The sequence below is a fragment of the Drosophila eugracilis genome, unplaced genomic scaffold (assembly GCF_018153835.1).
Source record: "Drosophila eugracilis isolate 14026-0451.02 unplaced genomic scaffold, ASM1815383v1 contig_81, whole genome shotgun sequence".
Taxonomy (NCBI): domain Eukaryota; kingdom Metazoa; phylum Arthropoda; class Insecta; order Diptera; family Drosophilidae; genus Drosophila; species Drosophila eugracilis.
In genome coordinates, this window is record NW_024573712.1 from 825,914 (window position 1) to 845,356 (window position 19,443).

Consider the following 19,443-nt stretch of genomic DNA (forward strand, 5'->3'; position numbering starts at 1 on the left):
CGACAAGTTCAATGGCTCACGCGGCGTATAAGCTATTTGCATTGTTTTACATTAAACATTGAGAGCTTGAGCTCTGGTTTTAATTAGCGGCTACAATTACAATTACACATACGACATGGTGTCCGAGCGGGGCATGAATGTGCATAATTTAGACGGTAATTGTATGGAAAGTTTGCTAATTGAAATTGAATGCCGCTGTCTAGTGCAGCTGATGAGTTGGATTATCTACCATCAATATCTTAATTTAGGTTACAGTGAAATCGAATTGGTTAGGTTAACAATGGGTTTTATACGCTGATTTATGTATTCTAATTAATGTCAATATGGGTGGGAATTAATCAACTTATCAAAAAGTTATTCTCTGTTTAATTTTAAGGCCTAAACTTGATTTGCTTCCGCGTATCTGCAAAATTTGTTAAGATTTAGCATAAGAATGATGAGGTTTATATTATTCATTCACAAATTTTTGGAATTAACATACTTAGGGCTCTCAGTTAAACTTTACTTTTTAAGATTTTTAATATTTTTAATGCTAATTTTCAAAACTAAAAACTAGATAACCTTCTCATTGGCTTAGAACTTACCTTTTACTCCTAAAAGACTTCAATTTTTATCCCCTAAATTCATTCCCCATCTTCAAGACTTAATTGCAATTTTTAGTCTAAGTTTTCTGCCCACGCAGTTTTCAACATACAGTTGGCCAACTTATTTATTGTTGGCTTACTTTAAGCCCGAATTTCTAGGTTTTTTTTAGTATTTGGCAATGTAATTAACACACTGACGGCCAATTGTCCAAATAACTGCACACAGTAGTGCCGCTTAAATTCACTCAAGGCTTCCATAATTTGGCAAGCTATAATATTTAATCTTTATGTTTATTATTTCTTATTAACCCATTATGATCATTTCCTACACTACCACAAAAAATATAAATGTTTTTTATTTTTTTGTGAATACTTTTTAGTACCACTACTAATGCGATTTTATTTGCTTTGCCTCGGAAATAAATACATAAATAAACAGAAGACAAAAAATTTGTCAATGGTCTGTGCATTTTTCCCCGTCACCATCATCATTGTCATCATTATTATATTGACTTTTGGCCAAAAATCACTTCAGTCTTAACACTTTTTTTTTGCGATGGAGTCACAGCTGCTTTTGGTAGAACCAACGACAAGGAAATCGTTTGCGGGTTTATGCAAATTTTCATTTGCTTTGATTAGCACTTAAGCTAGGAATTTTAAATACAATTTTATCTCACATTTATTGGCAAGTGTTAAATTATTCGTTAGAAACAATTTGTTAAGACCAACAAGTTGGTCGTAAAAAACCCTGTGAACTGGGAGCATTCAGCTTAAATTAAAGACCTAATGATGGCTTATCTAGATTTTCATTTGCGGTGTATTTTAAAGTCTCTAAACTCTACTTATTATGCACATCCATCCTCTCTCCCTTTTATTTATTTCTTAGCACTTAATACATGTATTAATTAATATTCTCCTTCTGATTCCCTGCCAAAAAATTTTGCAATCGAAGAGAAAAAAATAATATGTTGGCCTAGAAAATACAAAAAAAAGTGAATGATTTTTTGTGGCAATTAGCAAACTGGACACGTCCATACATTGGGTTCTTGTGGCATTTAGAGGCTATCGATGCTATAGATGGCCATAACGTTTGTCGGCCACTTCGACGGCAGCGAACACCGTTAAACGCACAAATTTGGCAGCCAGACGAGGCTGATGAAGGGAAAACGACAGACAACAAACAACAAACAGCGAACAAAAAACAACAAAACAAAACATAAAGCAGAATCAAAAGGCAAGAGCAACAATCGCTTCATTTGCATGCAAGTCACCGGAAAAAGAAAAAACAAAAACCCAGCTGGGGTCGAATCATCACCATGCGCTAAATTCGCTCTCAAACATGTTGCAAGGGGAGTTTGGTATGAGCTGTTCTATGATCCAACCACGCCTGCGCAAATGGTGTAAGTCTTAAGAGGAACACAAAAAAGAAAGGTTTGGACTTTTATTTAAGTTTTTGTAAAATAATAATAATTAAAAACAAATTTAATTTAGTAGAATTAAAAAAGGTAGGTTAAAAAGGTAATTTTGATTAATTTAGTTGAAGTTTTAGGATAGGTTAGGATTACTGACAGTGAATTCTGTAAAATATAAAGATACATAATCATACATTATTTTTCTTATTTATTTTTCGCAAATATAAGGCAAATCATAATTTAAATTAAAAGAACAAGTATTTAAGCCATTTTTCATGTAACATCCTCGATTCTTTGGCCAAATTCGCTTATTATCAGGACTATCAATTATTATCTTCCTTTCGGTTTCGGGAATAAACATTTCATTAGGATCATACTGTGGAATTCCTCGTGGCAAATTCATGTAATTTTCATTGTCGTTACTATAAGGAAATGGGACCCCATAGCAAGTAGGACATTCGACTATCCAGTATTTTGTATTTTTATCAAGATCAAGGTAATCGAATTCGTCATTGAATAGTGCCGCCAAAGATCCTCCCATATCCTTGCAGTTTTGCTCAGCTTCTAAAAAACTCGCAACCTTATAGCGTTCAACATAGAAGGATTTGGATCCGATTTGCTTGAACTTTGGATATTCGATTTTCGGAGTTCTTGTTAGAATCTCCTGCAACTGGACTTCCAGTCTGTCCAGCTTCGAATGTGTTTGATTTAAGCTAGTCTTGAGCTTGGCCATGTGATCGTAGAGCGGCGCCAAGGCGGATAGGCAAAAGGCGCCGCATTGATTGGGGGCGTCTTTGAGGAGACATACGGAGCCAGCACTTTCTTGAGATTTTGCAGGATATCCTTGGAGAACCAGGATCAGAAATGTAACTAAGATGTACGATATAAACATTGTACAACCACTGAACTTAAAAGCTTGCAAGGAACTGATGCTTACTTGGTTTCTGCACTCTCGAAGAAAACTGCAGCCTGGCTGATAAGTTGATTTATCAGCTTATTGAGAAGTGAAGTTGTGACGGAATTCAAATAAATTGGATAAGAAATGTTCTTTATATAGCTTTTTACGCAGGCTACATACTAGTATAACGTGTATAATTAACATGAATCATAATAACGATAATTACATTCTTCCGCTTCTTATTAATATTTCATAATAATAATTCCGCTTCTTATTAAAATTCATAATCAAACGTTTATTTGCCTTCGATCCATGTTTGTACAAAGAAAAAGAAGAAGAAGTTGTATCAGGATCTTTTTGTTGTGTTCTCTTTCAACTTTCAATACGAACTCACTCGCTGCTCGCAGGCCGCTATGTTTCAACTCCCGTTTATGTTCAGCTTCTTACTCTCTCGAGAGAGGATATGCTCTCTCAGAAGCTCTATCAGAAGTGTGACCAGCGCTTACAATATAATACAATAATCTATGTTTGTATACATAATTAATACCCAGCCTGTTATCAAAGGAATGCTGTGAATATATTTAATTATGTATAAATATCATCAATATTATTATTGCATCTTAGAGTTATTTTAGTTCGTTAATATAAGTTAGTCATTACATTAAATAATACATAATTTATTATCTATCTTACCAAACTTCTATAATCAGCGTGTTAAAATAAAAATGATAGTTCAATAAGTTTACTAATTTTATCTCGGTGTCTGCCTAACAGAGCCGTAAGCTTAATTAGCTTAAAAACAACAAAAAAAGAAGTAAAAAATAAGAAAAAAAAAATAGCATTAATTACCGCGGCAACTTCTGCGTCGTCGCCTATCTCGCAATGAGTCGCATTAATTGGACAGCCTGAAAATTCATCTGGTTTTTGGTCATTTGGTCATTCTTCTTGCCACACAATTGCGACAAGTCGGTGGCTAAATGGCGAGCAGATTTTTTGGCCCGGCCAGCCATTCTCCGCATCTTGGCCAGATCGAATTGACCAATCTTCGACAGGGGACTTACAAGTATCGGATGAGGGAGGTGGTTGGGGTTTCTGCTCGGGGGCTCTCATTAGACCAGTCAACCGTTTGACATTTAAGCGCGACGACCTCACGCATGCGTGCTTAGCTTTACATTTTGGTTTTGTTGGTATTTCCTCAGGGCTCATGTCCATAGGCAGAGTTACAGAGAGAAAAATTTCGGGTTATAAGAGTTGGGTATGATATATTTTAAGTTATTTTTTGGATACTAATTGTATAGCTTTGATATTTAAATGGGAATATCTTCAGGGGGAACAAAAATCATCATAAGTTTTGGAATAGTTCCATTTTTATATATAACTTTATATCTTATTTTATCATCTATAATATTTGTTAATTTATTACACAACATTTTCTCCCAGTGTCCACATATTCGACTCTTGGCTATCAGCAAGCCATTGTTTATTTTCCAAGACGGGGCTGGCTCAAAGACCTCGGACCTTCGATACGGGGCTTACCCATCGCTTATGGCCAAGCTAAATGCCCCAGCTCAGTCACTGATCCGCCCCAGGTCAATCAGATTCCCAAATCTAATGCTACACGATAGTCTCTAAGACACGAAAGATAATTACACAAAATTGTGTGTTTCAAATCTGTGTGCCAGCTAAGTATAAGTTAGGCTTTAAACGCTCCCAACACTTTCGTTTGAGGAAAAAACTAAAACTGTACGAAAAATAATAGATTAAAATTGTATAATCAGTATTAGGCAGCCGGCAATTGGCAATCATTTCTGGGTATAAATTAAAATTATATTACAACATTTTCTTAGTCAACAACAATAACAAAGAGAGAGAGAGGGAGAGAGAGACTGATTACAGGAGAGACCAAATCGAAAATGCACTCAACCATCCAGCGAAACAGCAACTAAAACTAAAAACTAACTAACTATTCGGACTAACTAACCGGGCTGAAACTGACCTGCCCGAAAACAGAAATGTTGAGCGGACCATCGACTTGGGCAAAATGAAACGAGACGATGCGAAGGCGGTCGAAAGTGAAAGTTTTGTTGTTGTTACGGCTAATGTCGGTGCTGCCGGTGCTGCTTGCCTCTACCGCTTTTCGATTTACTGTTAAACGGGGGCGCAGTCTCCAATGATTGCCGCATTGGCAGCATCACGCGAATTGCAGGCTGCAAATTCATTTGCCGCATCCGAATTAAATAATTTTGATTGCAGCGCCAGCAATCAAATGGGAGATCTCTTTAAGGCAGTGCGGTTTAAGGGGTGTTTTTCTACTGACTTAATGATACCCTATACTAGGTGGTTAAGCTTAATGGTAATAAGAAGGAATAGATGATGATTTTTTATGATATTTAAGAGAAGCCACTCCTTTCCAAACTTTGGAAAAAAGATAGATAAAGTTCCTTAATGGACTGTAAAAATATCTTTAAGTTGCAATACAACCTCCTTAACATCTACTAAACGTACTTTAATATATAAAGCATATACCCTTACATACCCCTTAATAGTCGCATCATCATCGTCATCAATCCCCTGGTAGTGGCCATTGCCAAATGCGGCCAACCCGCTGACAACTTGCAACTTCCTGCAATGCGACAAAAAGCAAAAACGAAACCCGTTGTCCGCAACTTCAAGTGGCATCTTCAGGCCACAAATCTGCTCTTTTCCACAATTTTCCTCTATTTTTTTGTTTACTTTTTTTTCTGTTTTTATTTTGTTTTTTGTTTTCTTCCATCATTTCGTCTCCTTTTTGTGCCCATCAATTTTCACTGCCACTGATTAATATGATACGATTCGGGATGCCACTGCTAGCCGCGTTACATAATTGATCTTTTGTTTAGAGTCTATAGCTTAATTGAGTCTGGCCAATTGATTAATGAGTAGCAAGCAGCTTCATTAAAAGTGACTCGTGGTAGCCCTCTTTGAAGGGGAAATGCAGTTTAATAAGGGGTTATTTCTATATATATATATATCTTTTTGTATTTATGAGATTTCAACACTGAGTGCTCTAGTGATCAATCTGTGATATGAGCTTAATTAAAGTTTTATCTTAAAGCTCAATTTAGTGTTAAACAAAATGTGGAAGCTATAAAAACAAACATAGGAAAATGGTAGTGATTAAGGTTTAAAATAAATTGTATTTAATTATATTAAAGTGGTAAAAAAAATCATAGAAAATTGGAGAATTATGACACCTTTGAAAAAATATGTAATCCAAAAATTGATTGATAAAATAACTTGAATTTCCAGTAAAAGGAATAACAAACAACATTCTTAGTACAGATCTTAAGTTCCTTAAAGCAACCTCTCCTAAGCCCCAATGTTTACTCAACTTTAACTTAATAGAGCTTGCCTTCATTCATAGTCCATTTGCGGCGCCATTCATAACCTGAAGTCACATCAAATCAATAGAAAGTGTGGCAAACTCTTTGGCCAACCCACACTCACACACACTCTGATTATGTACAGTTGACATAGTTGGCCAGGCAAGCAGAATTCTGCGATATGATGACTTGGCCAGGTTATCGATTCAATGGGCAACTAATTGCTGGCCTAAATGGATGCTTGACTTGACTTCAGTTTGCCCCGGAGGGGTGGGCATATGGTAAATGGATAAATACCGCTCGACACGCACTCACCGCCACACAAATTGTTCACAAAATAATGCATAAATTTGCATTATTACCGCGGCTGGCAAATTGCCAAACTCTAAACGTTTACATTTTGCATAAATCATACTTCTACGACTATAACTTAGAAGTTAAAACGAAATTCAAGCGAAATAACTTCAGAAAATATAAGCAGACAAGTGGGTAATGTAAGTGCTCTTCAAAAATCAAAAAAATCAATCCAAAGCCAATTAACGAAACTGATTTCGTGGCCTTGACCAAAAAATCACTTAACAATACCGTCAACGGCATATAATAAAAATGCGTTTATGGAATAAATAAACAAACAAAGCAACAACAACCAAAAAGCAATACAGAAAACAACAACAAAAGACTCGAGTACTAAGAGCAAAAAATACAAAAAGCTCATGAACCGATTGTTTTCATTTTGATTTTTTGTTGGTTTTTTCTGGGGCTTCACGCACTTCTAAGTGCAGTGGGAAAAAATAAAAAACTTTGTAATAATAGTAGTAATTGCTCTTGATTATCAGATTCATTGAGCATGATCATGTTCAGTTGTATCTTGGATGGAGGGAAATTAAATTAAATTAAATTAAAACAACATGTGAGCTAAGTAAGCTGGAGTAGGTTTTCTGAGTATTACAAAGCAGTTTATTTTAGATTGAAGTTGAATTTTAGATTGAAGCCTAATGTTGCAAGGCTGAAGTACAAGTAAAAACACTTTTACTAGTAATAACAATTAAGACTATTTAAAAATGCAAAAATAAATGCTAAATTAATGGTTATTCAAGAAAATTCAGATTTTAATACGTTAAGCAGCATTTACAATTCTAAGTAGGCTTATTAAATTATAAACATTTTATTAATTTATTATTTATAACTATATAAAAGTCTGAAATCGATTACGAAGTTTAATAGTTATTGCAGAAATTACAAGCTAAAACACTTTAAAAAGAATTTACAAATCTCAATGTTAAATGGTTTCTGCGACTATAATAAAGTTTATCATAGAAATGACAAACTAGTATTCGTTATTGAAAATGCAATTTAATAAACTTAATATGTGTAATCCATTCTTTATAGAAATATTAAAGTAAATTAAACTATAAAGTGTATTTAAACTATAGCCAGGGTTAAATCTATGTCTATACTTTATGTGGAAAATAAATGCTAAACTAATATTTATTGCAGAAAATACCAGCCAAAGAGAAAAAATTCTTAGTAGGAATATTAAATCATATTTACCTTTTAAACATTGTATTATACCATATAAGAAAAGGCGAACAAAATGTTTAAGCAGCTTTAAAAGATTTTATTACCTATTTGCTTAGCATACTTTTAGGACACATCAAAAACAATCTGCATGTAGTTAATATGTAAAGTAAGAAAGTTATTAAGCAAAGCGCCTAAAAATTTTAAATTTTTGTCAGAACTTGTTATTTATTTATTAAAAATGGGTCAAAATGTACCTATTTCAAAAAACCAAATCTATTTATAAACTAAAATAAGCAAACTTTGTACAGAACTCTCATTTAACCCTTAATATTTAACATAAATATTAATGCTAATATACGCAATCATATGGCAATGGGCCACAACCTGCGAAAGTGTTCTGTTCATCTGCCAATGCCAAATGCCAAACACTGTCACCATAAAATTATCAACGTTTGCTCAGGTGCTTTGAGTCTTGGCCAAACGCTCTCCATGGTCGAAGCATAGAAAGTCGAGCGACTATAAATAGTTGCAAACTCTTAAGTTAGCAGACAGTTAAGTTAATTACTAATAAGCAAGCAAAATGAAAAGCTATCTATCGACAATCCTGTTCTTGGCAACACTGGCCTGTGTCTTCCTGCCCAGTAGCTGTTCGAGTAACAGTTCCTCGCCCAAGGTCTGTGTCCTGAGGAACTGCGACTGGAGCTCCACGACGAATGTCTGTGCTCGCTATGGTCGCTCCAATCTCTGCAATCGCTTCAAGAACAGCTGCACCCTGCGTTATGAATCCTGTGGTAGTTCCTCGTCTTATAAGTCGGTCAGTCTTTCGGAATGTTCTGGCATAAGTGTGGGCAACCGAGGAATCTGCGGAGGATCTTCGTCATCGTCATCGTCATCCTCTTCATCATCTTCGAGTGTCAAACCCATTATTATACGCAGGGGTTAATTGTTGTTTTTGTTAATAAAAGTATTTTAACTAAGTAATATTTGAGTTTTTATATAAATCTCTTTCGTTAATTATAATCTCCAAGAATCTCTCAAAGAATTTAACTTATTTTCTATTTACTAAAAATTTCTTTAATGTCCAACCAAATCAATATCTAACAAGCAGGAAATGAAATAACTCAAAGCCTTTTTTAAGCTTTATTGATATTGAATTATGTTTTTAAGTACAAAAAATAAATAATTAAATAAACTTATCATACAAAGACAATCCCAAGGCTGGAGAACCAAAATCTAATGCAAATTATAAATATTTAAAATATTTGTTTGCCCAGCTGACAATTTGCATTTTATTATGTATATTAAACTAGAGCAAATTGTTTTCTTTATTTTTTTGCAAAACAAAACAAATACATGATGAGAGCGTATAAAAGGCCAGATGCCGAATAATTCCATTTAAATTAGTTGCAAGTTGAAAGCGCGATGAGAGCATCATTGTCTATATGTATCATCCTGTTGGCGGTTTTTATCCTCAACGTTTCCGGCGATAACAGCACTAATGATGCAGGGTTCGAAAATCGTATTAGTACGTTCCTGACACGCTCTAAAACTAGATCTCGTAGAACACAGGCTTGCCGTCGGAGTGTCCAGAAGAATTGCTCATCCTCAACGAAGACCTGTGCCCGCCTTGGGAAGGCCAACATCTGTCAGGCTTTCCAGAACGACTGCCAGCGTCAGTTAAGCAATTGTGATAATAAAAAATGTGAGTAGATATCAGAAGTTAAAGATTTTACTACCCAAAAACCATTTGATTACAGTCTATCGCAAAGTGGAACTGAATCTATGCCGCGGCATGCCCATCGCTGTGGTTCGACCCTGTGGCAGTGGCTAATAGGAAAAGATTCCTAAAAAAAGAGTACATAATAGGTTTTGATAACTTTCTTAGGCTTTTTTATATAAGCTGTATATGGAAAATCATTAGAGAAATACTACTAAACTACTACATTTTTAATTCTTCTGTAGGAACTATAAAAATTCTGTACTTAAACTTTAATTTCTTAGCCAGAAAAATATGTAATATTAGCTACCGTCTCTATAAGGAAATTTGTATTCACAGCAATTCCATTTCGACTTTAAATAAATAAATTATTCCATAACCACAAAAGTTAGTAAAGTATACGAGGTCTTAAATTAAATAAAACATCTTAAATTAAATAAAACATCGTCGTGGAAATAATCAATGTTTGAGGGAACATGCCCAATAATCATAAATTTATGCCCATTTCTATCGTAAATCCACTGATAAGAAACCAAATTTATATTTTATTTAAGGTGTTTTGAGGAGCGCCACCTGTTTATAAATATTTTACAATTTATAATTATACAAAAATATGTAAACTGTGCAAAATAAAAGGCCAAAAGATCTAAAACTTATTTTAGCATCGCTGCGACTGCGTATTGACAGCGATAAAGAATAAAAATGTAATGGGATGAGCCGAGCGATCGACGACTCGCCAGCGCTTATCTCGGCTTGTCTAACAGATAAGAATGATAATGCTGAACAAATTGTAAGCCATTATTTTGGTATTAGCTAAAAGGCTGCTCCCGACATAAACGATTAATTAAGAATTATAAAATTGTTGTTATAGTTGGGATCGAATTGTAATATTTATATTTTTTATAAAAATTTATTTTCATTTGGTAATTATAATTTTGACAAAATTATTTATTTATTTGCTGAGATTTCTGTACATCTAAAAAAATTGAATTTCTTTTACAAAAATTATGATTTTCTGGTTCTTTGATGATGTCTTCAACTGGATCTGCAACAAATCATAAAATATTTGTTAACTCAATTAGCGTGCTGGATTTAATAGACGTTTTAAAGTTGTTACCTTGTTCCTGACTTCAGTTATGGAATATTATTTAGGGAGATTTAAAATATTTTATTGATCTTTCAACAGGAAGCACTTTCTTATTAGTATGTACACCTTCCTGCATGATCTCTATGTCGGCACGTAGAGTGCCAATCATCATTAAGTTGCATAATTATGTAAAACAATATAGCCAGCATCCACTTTATTTTCATTTTGAAGAAACTTTTACACTTTCGTGTTGCTTGTTCTGAAATTGGTTTGCTACTGATTTTGGGCATCCGACAGAGGTTATATAAGAAAGGAAGGCTTAGTAAATGAGATAAGAGTAGAGTAAATATAGAATCGTATACATTGCATTGCAGCCCAAATTACTTCTAGGCTAGCTATCTTTGAGACCCGCATGCATAGAAATGTAATGACCGCAGATAACCCCGACGTCCATACGTTTCCGGCTGTGTCAAAGATTATGATTATATTGCCTATTATTCGTCTTCTATTTTTTTTTTAAATCTTTAAAATTAATCAACTAGAAGTAAAATTATAATTAAAACTTAGAAGAAGTTCGAAGTTCGAACAAAGTTAGTTATTTATTTGCGAAGTTTTCTGTTACAATATTCTAATTATTCGATGACGTCTTCAACTAGATCTGCAAGAAATCATTAAATATTTGTTAACTCAATTAGCATGCTGGATTTAATAGACGATTTAAAGGGCTTACCTTGTTCCTGGCTTCAGTTATGCAATGTTATTCAGAGAGAGACAAAATAGTTCATTGATATTTCCACACTGAGCCCTTTATATTTAGTCTATACATTGTCCGCGGTGATTTCTATTTCGGCAAGTCGTTTTGAGACCCGAATCTGTAAGACTATAATACAATTGCATAATGAGATAAGACAATATAGCCAGCATCCACACTATTTTCATTTTAAATAAAAATCGTTTTTCACTTTCGTCTTGTTTGTTCTGAAGATGATTTGCTACTAATTTTTGGCACCGAACTGAGCTTAAATAAGAAAGGAAGGAATACTATATGACATAAGAGTAGAGTAAATATATATAATCGTATATATATTTTATAAGTGCCAAAATGTCTTCTCGACTAGATAGCCTTTGACTTAAAAGCTCTTCCATAGAAATATAATGACTCTAGATAACCCCGACATGTGTCATAGATTATAATTATATTGTCTTTATCTAAACCTTAAAAATTCCGGAAGTAAAAGTAAAATTAATATTAAAACTCAGATGAAGTTAAAAGTTTGACAAATTTAGTTATTTATTTGCTCAGTTTTCTGTATATCTATGAAAAATAATTTTTTTTACCCAAAATTGTGATGTTTTTGTCATTCTATGAGGTCTTCAACTGGATCTGCATAAAGTTATGAAATATTTAATAACTCAATTATTGTGCTGAATTTTATAGAGGATTTAAAGTACTTACCTGGTTCCTGACTTCAGTTATGCAATGTTATTCAGAGAGAGACAAAATAGTTCATTGCTATTTCCACACTGAGCCCTTTATATTTAGTCTATACATTGTCCGCGGTGATTTCTATTTCGGCAAGTAGTTTTGAGACCCCACCTTGTACGACTAGAATACAATAGCATAATAAGGTAAAACAATATAGCCAGCATCCAAACTATTTTCATTTTAAATAAAAATTGTTTTTCACTTTCGTCTTGTTTGTTCTGAAGATGATTTGCTACTGATTTTGGGCATCAAGCAGAGGTGAAATAGGTAAGGATGGAATAGTATATGAGATAAGAGTAGAGTAAATATAGAATCAAAGAGATTGGAAGCCAAAAGGTTTTCTTGACTAGCTAGCTTTAAGACCCCAAAATCATAGATTATAATGATATTGCCATGTTATTCGTCCTCGCCTATTCTTTCTAAATCTTTAAAATAACTCAACTAGAAGCAAAATTTAATGAGTTTGCAGATAAAAGTCAAAACAGCAGGTCGGTTTTTTGTGTTTTGTTCTACATAATCAGCTTCTTACCAGAAACAGAAACAAATTAATCTAAAACATGAAATAAGTTTGAATTTTTTTATAAAGTTTCCCCGAAGCTCAAACTTATATGCAAGCTGCCCAAAAGTATGCTTCGAAACCTAATTTTTTTTATTTCAAGTGCAAAATTTATAACTTTAAGCCCCTCACGTGGCGTGTTATTTGCGTTGTCGAGATGAATTTAGATATATTTGCACAATTGTGAGGAACTTAAGCGAATTTACTAAAGAATGAACAAAGACCAAGCTGAAAAATGTTGAATTAAAATAACTTTTTTGTACTTAAAAAGGAAGAAAAATGAAAGTAAACATCTTCCAAGGTCACTAGTCCCAGAACAAAGATTGAAGAGTATAAATATGGCAGAACCTGATCGAAAATAAAATTAGAAATGCGTTTGACTTTGGCTCTTTTGGTGGTGATCGCTCTGATCACCGTGGCCACCGATGCCCAAAGGAATCAGAAAAGGACTAAAGCCAAGGCTAGGACATCGGTTACATCAGGCACAAAGGCCAGGGTTAAGACTCGTTCGGGAAATGTGAAGAAACGATCTCTTGCTACTCGCAATCGCAAATCGGTTATTATCATCGGCAACGGAAGTAGTTCCTCAAGTAGCAGTTCTTCCACTCCTGCCGCCCGATGCTCTACCACCACTACCAGCTGCTATGCTAACTCCAATGTCTGCGCCCGCTGGAGCTCCACTCGCAGGTGCCATCGGTTTAAGAACAAGTGCCTCATGGAGCGGGCCAATTGCCGGACAACAGTGTCGAGTGAGTATTTACTGAATCTTAATAACTTCTCTTAAAACTAAACTAAATTTATTAGAAACTCCCTGATATTAATCCCCATAAATCATCATATATTAATCTTAAAATGTAACATTTTTAACAGGCTGGAATGTGGTCAATATTGGCAACTGTACTAGCATAACGGTCAATAATACTGGCACCTGTACCAGCACCTTTTCATCATCATCTTCAACGACTTCGACTACCAGCTCTACATTGGCCAGCATACTCTCCTCCATTCTGGGTTCGTCATCGTCATCTTCATCTAGTGTCACGCCCATAATTATAAGAAGAGGTTAACTAAAAGAGAGTCACTAAAAGCACGCTCCCGCCCACAATTATAAGAAGAGGTTAACTAAAAGAGAGTCACTAAAAGTAACTACATTCCTACATTCTAGAAATAATTAAAAAATATTAATAAAGCTGGCCTGGCTTATTGTGTATTTTGATTGATAACAAACAAAGCTCTTTTGTTCTACTCATTTTGCAGAGTTAATTAAAAATGTTACCTATACATGCCTATATATATATATGCCTATATATACATTGACATTTCCTTTAACTGCTTTTCAGTTTGCCCTCCCAGCAAGGACATTTTAAAATCAAACAAAGCAAGACCAAAGTGATTTATTCTTAAATTATGCTAATATTTTGAACTTTCACTACCGAAATGTTTCCTAATGACCCACATTTCACAGATACAAACAATTATTTATGTGTGAGTTTGTGGGTGGGTGAGTGTATGTGTGTGTGTGTGTGTGTGCCACTGTGCCATTCTAATTGCATCCGCAGGCATTCGCCATTCACATCCGTTGGTATACAAAAAGATATGCAAAAACAAGAAAAACGTTTGGAAAATTGCGAAAAATTGCAAACTAAAAAGCGAAGCTCCATAAATTTACATTGTCCGCGCGTATGTGTGCGTTTGTGTGTGTGTGTGTGTCTGCTTGTTCGGTTGTCTGCGTGGCCATAACCATAATTTTCCCCTCGTTTTCCACCCAGCTTTTCCTCGCTGCCAAGTAGTGCGATTTATGCGAATGCAATTAAAAAAAAAAAAGAAAAGCGAAAAAAAGGGAAAATGTTAAAGCATACATCATGGCGATATGAAGGCCATTAAAAACTAAACGAGTTGCACACAAAACCGTTTAAATGAATGATTTCCCCACCGATCATCGTTGAGTTTGAATGACACATTTCGGAAATCGAACAAATTTTGCTTTACTTTTAATTAAATGAAGTGAAAAAAGTTTAATATAAGAAACTTTACATTGCAATGATTTATAAATAATGAAATAGTTAAGAAATATAAAGCCCTTTCATGTGCAGTCTCCTATGGATCCAATTGCAATATTATTCATAACACAGTTATCCAGGACACTCACTGGTGATCCAAGTTGGCCATAAACTGTAAGTAAAGGGAAGTATATGGCAAAGGTTTTAGGTCTGGTAAGTACTAAGGTTAAACATTTTCAAACAAGCAATATATATACAGATTTCCAGCAGCTAAACCTGCTTAAATATTATTTTTGATTTATTTATAAACTAAAAAATCATAAATACTTACTTGTCGCGCCCTTGCAACTATCCAGAAGATAATCGCAATCACTACGATAGTATTTGCATGAATAAGTCGGAGTCGTTGAAGTTTGCAATCGGATGCAGCTGGGAGTGCTCTTGGAGCAAGTCCTTTTCGTGCTCCAAAGGCAGTAGAACCGCTTGCGAGCCTCCAGCTGAGCTGCCAGAGTAAGGATCAAAAAGATAGTTACTAACAAAGACAAGAACTTCATATTGGCCAAAATGGTTAACTTGGAATGATAGTTGAAGTGTAACTGCTTTTAGACAATTGGATCATTCGATTATATAGCTCTTAACTCTTTGCCTTTCGCAAATATTTAACTCTGAACGAAAGTGAAATTTGAGAACAGCCGCCGGCTTTGGCCTGTGTTTCTGTTTGCCAAAACCTGGTGTTGGAAAAAGCCAAAGCCAAATGTTTGCCCGATCAAATAGAAGGTGACAGGGCTTAGTTAATCAGCTAATGAATAAATACCAACTGTTTGTTGTGAAATTGGAGCAGATGGTGTTCAGCTTTCGGTTTTCAGTTTAACCAACAATACATTGGGTAAGGTTTTTAGAAAGTTGAATGGGTTTGTTAAAGTAGTAGTAGAGATATCAAAACTTTGTACATTCTACTAAAAATATTTTGAAATTTAACATAAAATTCTCTTTTTTCAAAGAACCTTAGATGGATGATATCATAGTAGTACCATCTGACTCATTTCTTTACCAAAAACTTGTCATTTCAACTTTCCTTGCCCACATTAGTATGATTTGCCGAAAATTTTTAATTAACATGTCCTTGGTATACAAATTTTGATGAACTTGGCGGAAACACCTTATATAATTACCCCACCGAAATAAGCCAGGATAAAAACAAGTGAAATACAATTACCAAAAGCGAGGTGCGGGGTACCCATTCGTAAGTAGAAAAGTTATCGCGCTGGCTGCCACTCGTTCTGGCCCGCTCTCCATGCGTCACAGCCATCAGTCTTCTGCCTGTCCGTCCATCATGCGAGTTTTAAGTCCCCAGTTCCCCACACTGAGAGAAAAAGCAAGCAATTAAATGGTATAACTAAGTACGTTGATCTTATGATTTCAGAAAAGTCATTACAAGCTAGATATTTCAGCTTCTGTTTTGCTTTTGAGGAAAATTGTAATATATAGTTTTATTCCTTTACATATAGTAATTATTTCTCTCAGTACACCTTACTATACCCACTTTTCTCCATTTCCATGTCAGGCCTGCGTCGGCATGTCATGTCACGGGCTCATTTCGCTGCATTTCCATGTAAAACTGTAAATGTTCCGCCTCCAAAAAGCAAATTAAAGTATATTCCCAGCTTAATGCCATTTGTTTGTTCTCAGAAAAATAACCATTCATAATGGCAAATATATTGGAATAAAGAAAAGTGTATACAAAGTTCGTGGTGGGCATGGAAAAGGTATTTTCTCCATGTATATTTCATACCTTTATTGCTGTTTGCTGTTGGCTTTTATTTTGTTTTTGCTTTTTGGTAGGTTGCATGCGTTTGTTATTTTTATTCAGTTTTTTATCGCACCTTTGTAACCCTCCCCTTTGACCTCTTTCCTATTTCACCTGGCGATAAAGTGCAGCTTAAGCTCTGGTTACCAGTATGGGTATATATATATATGTATATAAATTGCATTTGCCATGCCATGCCGTACAGAGGGCATTTCCATTTAAGCTGCTCGCCCAAAAGTAGGCAGCAACTTAAAAATGATTAATCCAAGGTGGAAATGGAAGTAAAGGTAAAAAGTTGAAAAAAAACATTGCACTTTAATTAGTTAGGACATTTTGAATGGATTGCATGTCATGGGAATGGCATGCTTATCGATATTTGTTGCCATTGTCGTTGTTCCTTTTTCCAGTAGCTTTTCTTTTTTGGAACAAAACACAAGGTCAAAAACTCGGCGGGGTAAGAATAATAAAAATGAATGAAATACCATAAAAAGTTTATTTTTAATATAATTATCGTAATCTGGACGGCAAGGCGAGAAGGCAAGACAAGGCCTTTTTTCATTCTTTTATTTTGTTGTTGTTTTTGCTGTTGCCTTTTCACTGCAGTTGTTTGCTAATTATTTTCCATTTTCATTTAACTTTTTTTTTTTGCTCGCATTCTTTTCCAAGCTGGTTTTCCCCTTCTACTTTCCACTTTGCTTAATGCGCTTTCTGACATGGCGCTGACATTTTCCGTTGTGTTTTCCTGACTTTTCTTCATTTGCTATTAATAAGCTTAAGGCCTTTTCTCACTGCGGCTTGCATGTCTTCCAGCTGCATTTCTCATTTCTTGGCCAACACTTTCCATTTGCCCTGCATTATGTATGAGCCATATTTGTCACGCTAATTGAATAATAATTCCATGTAATTTATGGGTAATACTATATATCACCCAGGGAATTTTAAATGACTTTTGAAAAATTAATTTTTCATAGCCTAACTATCGAGGACATCTCTTATACATGAAGCTGATTCATTCTATATATAACCACCCATTAATGGCCCACTTAATGCCAATCAATCGATTGAAAGAATCCTGTCGTCTTAGGTAAACAAATAAATCAAATCCTCAGACATATATATTCCGTATGTAAATTTAGTTTTGTCATTTACAGCAATAAATTTCATATTATTTTTAGCTTTATGGGGACGATTATTGGGCACATGTCTCCATATTTGACACGAACATGACACCCAGCTCAGAAATCAGCCGGATGAAGGAAAAGCGAAACACCACCATCACCTACGGGAGCACCGGTTCCAATTTCCTGTCAATACCTTGCGAACGTAAGCTATCTAAAGAATAAAACTGGGATACACTAACAGAAATTTAGATAAGGAATAATCAGCAGATTGTAAGCTCAACAAGTGAAGGAAATATAACACTTAAAAGAGGGTTTTATGGTAAAATAAAATTAATATTCAGTTTAGTTTCATATCTCATATCTACTTTCTTCTTAACTAATTATTAAGTCTGAGATTTCATACCCATTTTCTCTACGTGTATAACCAAATCTATATCTATGTATTCAGCCAAGTTTCGTGTCAGTTGAGCGTCCGCAAAAACCGATTTTCGGATAACAAAAAAAAAAAACAAAAGGGAAATAATAATAATAATAAAATGGGAAAAGGGAAAAGGAAAATAAGGGAAACCGGCGCCTGACACATACAAGAAGAAAAAAAAAAAAAAAACATTTGTTTGTTATACCGACTAAATGGGATGTGAGTGCGTGGGTGGGTTTTCCTTTTTCGGGTGGCTATAATGTAATGTAGTGGAGTGGCTCTGTTGTTGGTGGGTGGTTGGGAGGTTGATTTTTCTGCGTCGCACTCACGAATTATCGATAAAACATGCTCTCCATGGGCGGCGTGAGGTGGCTTTTGTCTCATTACGCCCACAAACAAGTATTTAAAAGGAAAAACCAGGTTCCTCTATATCGAAGGCAAGTTGAAAATTGAAAACGGAAAACGGAAAACGAAAGCAGGCAACCGAAGAAAAACTTGACTTTGTTGATTCGACAATCTTTACGATTTATTTGCGAGCAAAATCAAATTATTGCATGTGTCACAACTTTCATTTGACTCCTTTGGGTGACAAAAAGCCCAAAACAACCATAAATATACGAATATATATATCTTTTCGGCTTGTCTATAACCAAATGACAAGACCATTTGCCTTTGAGGCTCTAACACCATCACCACCCACACGTTCTGGCCATAATAAATAAAACTTTGTTCTGTCATACTTTCAGTTTTCGGGTTAAATGGTTTGTCGAAAGTTCCCAATTTCATTTTATTATTTTCCCACTGCTCTACATGATTTGCATGCACGGAAAAGTGTGAGGGGGGCTGAGGAGGAAAAATAACAACAATAAAGCACAGGGTAACAAGGAAAAATATCATAAAAAAGAGAAGAAAAAAAGGTTGAAAATGAAACTTTGATGAGCTATTACTCATATTGACAAGGACCCTCATTTGTCTAGGATGATTGGGGCAGGGATTGGACTGAAGTGATGGCGGTCCTTTTGGGCCGCATCGCGTATACGCAATTTGACCCTGGCCAGACAGTTGAGTGGAAAAGTTTGTGGTCAAAGATGATTAGCTGGCCTTTGAATGGTTTACTTTTCTAGCTCATTGAAAGTGGTTAGAACTTGAAAAAAGTTTAGGGAATTAAAAGGTGTTTTGGTAAAAATTTATATAGAAACCTATTTAAAAAGCATTTTAACACATTTTGTTGGGTTTTTTATGCTTAATACATTTTATATTTTGTACTTTCCCAAGAAAAGAAAAGAGAATAATCAATTTTGAGTAAGTTTTGTGTTCAATTTGCTTCAAAAAATGTTACTTTAAGGGAACCCAATGCGAAATATCATAACAAAGATTAAAAATTGCAAACTTTTCTTTAAAATATAAAAATTAATAAACTTACTGACAGCTCCCTTTCTTTCACTTAATTTTGTCTTTAAGTTATTACCGATGC

General features: G+C 34.8%; 4 protein-coding genes and 1 long non-coding RNA gene across 6 annotated transcripts; 3 read left to right on the top strand and 2 right to left on the bottom strand.

The window, feature by feature from the left end:
* The first annotated feature begins 7,968 nt into the window (after nt 1-7,968).
* LOC108106354 (uncharacterized protein DDB_G0271670) lies at nt 7,969-8,720 on the top strand. Its single transcript, XM_017213334.2, has one exon. The coding sequence runs from the start codon at nt 8,358-8,360 to the stop codon at nt 8,718-8,720; it is 363 nt and encodes a 120-aa protein (XP_017068823.1). The 5' UTR covers nt 7,969-8,357.
* A 430-nt stretch (nt 8,721-9,150) lies between these two features.
* Nucleotides 9,151-9,802, top strand: LOC108106330. 2 transcript variants are annotated; one of them, XM_017213302.2, is made up of 3 exons: nt 9,151-9,285; nt 9,340-9,479; nt 9,535-9,802. In XM_017213302.2, exons 1-3 carry the CDS (start codon nt 9,200-9,202, stop codon nt 9,606-9,608), a joined length of 300 nt encoding a protein of 99 aa, XP_017068791.1. In that variant the 5' UTR covers nt 9,151-9,199; the 3' UTR covers nt 9,609-9,802. The 2 variants fall into 2 exon arrangements, with proteins under 2 accessions (XP_017068791.1, XP_017068790.1); XM_017213301.2 differs by having other exon boundaries at nt 9,151-9,479.
* A 630-nt stretch (nt 9,803-10,432) lies between these two features.
* Nucleotides 10,433-12,052, bottom strand: LOC108106311. The gene is made up of 4 exons (XR_001772392.2): nt 12,038-12,052; nt 11,312-11,965; nt 10,612-11,239; nt 10,433-10,539 (listed from the first exon to the last, which is right to left on the bottom strand). It is a non-coding gene; the product is annotated as an uncharacterized LOC108106311 (long non-coding RNA).
* Nucleotides 12,053-12,928: 876 nt separating this feature from the next.
* Nucleotides 12,929-13,690, top strand: LOC108106349 (cell wall integrity and stress response component 4). Its single transcript, XM_017213329.1, has 2 exons — nt 12,929-13,372; nt 13,494-13,690. The coding sequence occupies exons 1-2, from the start codon at nt 12,994-12,996 to the stop codon at nt 13,688-13,690; spliced, it is 576 nt and encodes a 191-aa protein (XP_017068818.1). The 5' UTR covers nt 12,929-12,993.
* A 551-nt stretch (nt 13,691-14,241) lies between these two features.
* On the bottom strand, nt 14,242-15,228 carry LOC108106327. Its single transcript, XM_017213298.2, has 2 exons — nt 14,955-15,228; nt 14,242-14,795 (listed from the first exon to the last, which is right to left on the bottom strand). The coding sequence occupies exons 1-2, from the start codon at nt 15,175-15,177 to the stop codon at nt 14,707-14,709; spliced, it is 312 nt and encodes a 103-aa protein (XP_017068787.1). The 5' UTR covers nt 15,178-15,228; the 3' UTR covers nt 14,242-14,706.
* Nucleotides 15,229-19,443: the final 4,215 nt, after the last annotated feature.

Coding starts and splice junctions, on each gene's coding strand:
- LOC108106349 (XM_017213329.1), top strand. CDS start 12,994: ATGCGTTTGACTTTGGCTCTTTTGGTGGTGATCGCTCTGATCACCGTG. Junction 13,373..13,493: donor TTGCCGGACAACAGTGTCGA/GTGAGTATTTAC, acceptor CATTTTTAACAG/GCTGGAATGTGGTCAATATT.
- LOC108106354 (XM_017213334.2), top strand. CDS start 8,358: ATGAAAAGCTATCTATCGACAATCCTGTTCTTGGCAACACTGGCCTGT.
- LOC108106327 (XM_017213298.2), bottom strand. CDS start 15,177: ATGAAGTTCTTGTCTTTGTTAGTAACTATCTTTTTGATCCTTACTCTG. Junction 14,796..14,954: donor TAGTTGCAAGGGCGCGACAA/GTAAGTATTTAT, acceptor CTTTACTTACAG/TTTATGGCCAACTTGGATCA.
- LOC108106330 (XM_017213301.2), top strand. CDS start 9,200: ATGAGAGCATCATTGTCTATATGTATCATCCTGTTGGCGGTTTTTATC. Junction 9,480..9,534: donor CAATTGTGATAATAAAAAAT/GTGAGTAGATAT, acceptor ATTTGATTACAG/TCTATCGCAAAGTGGAACTG.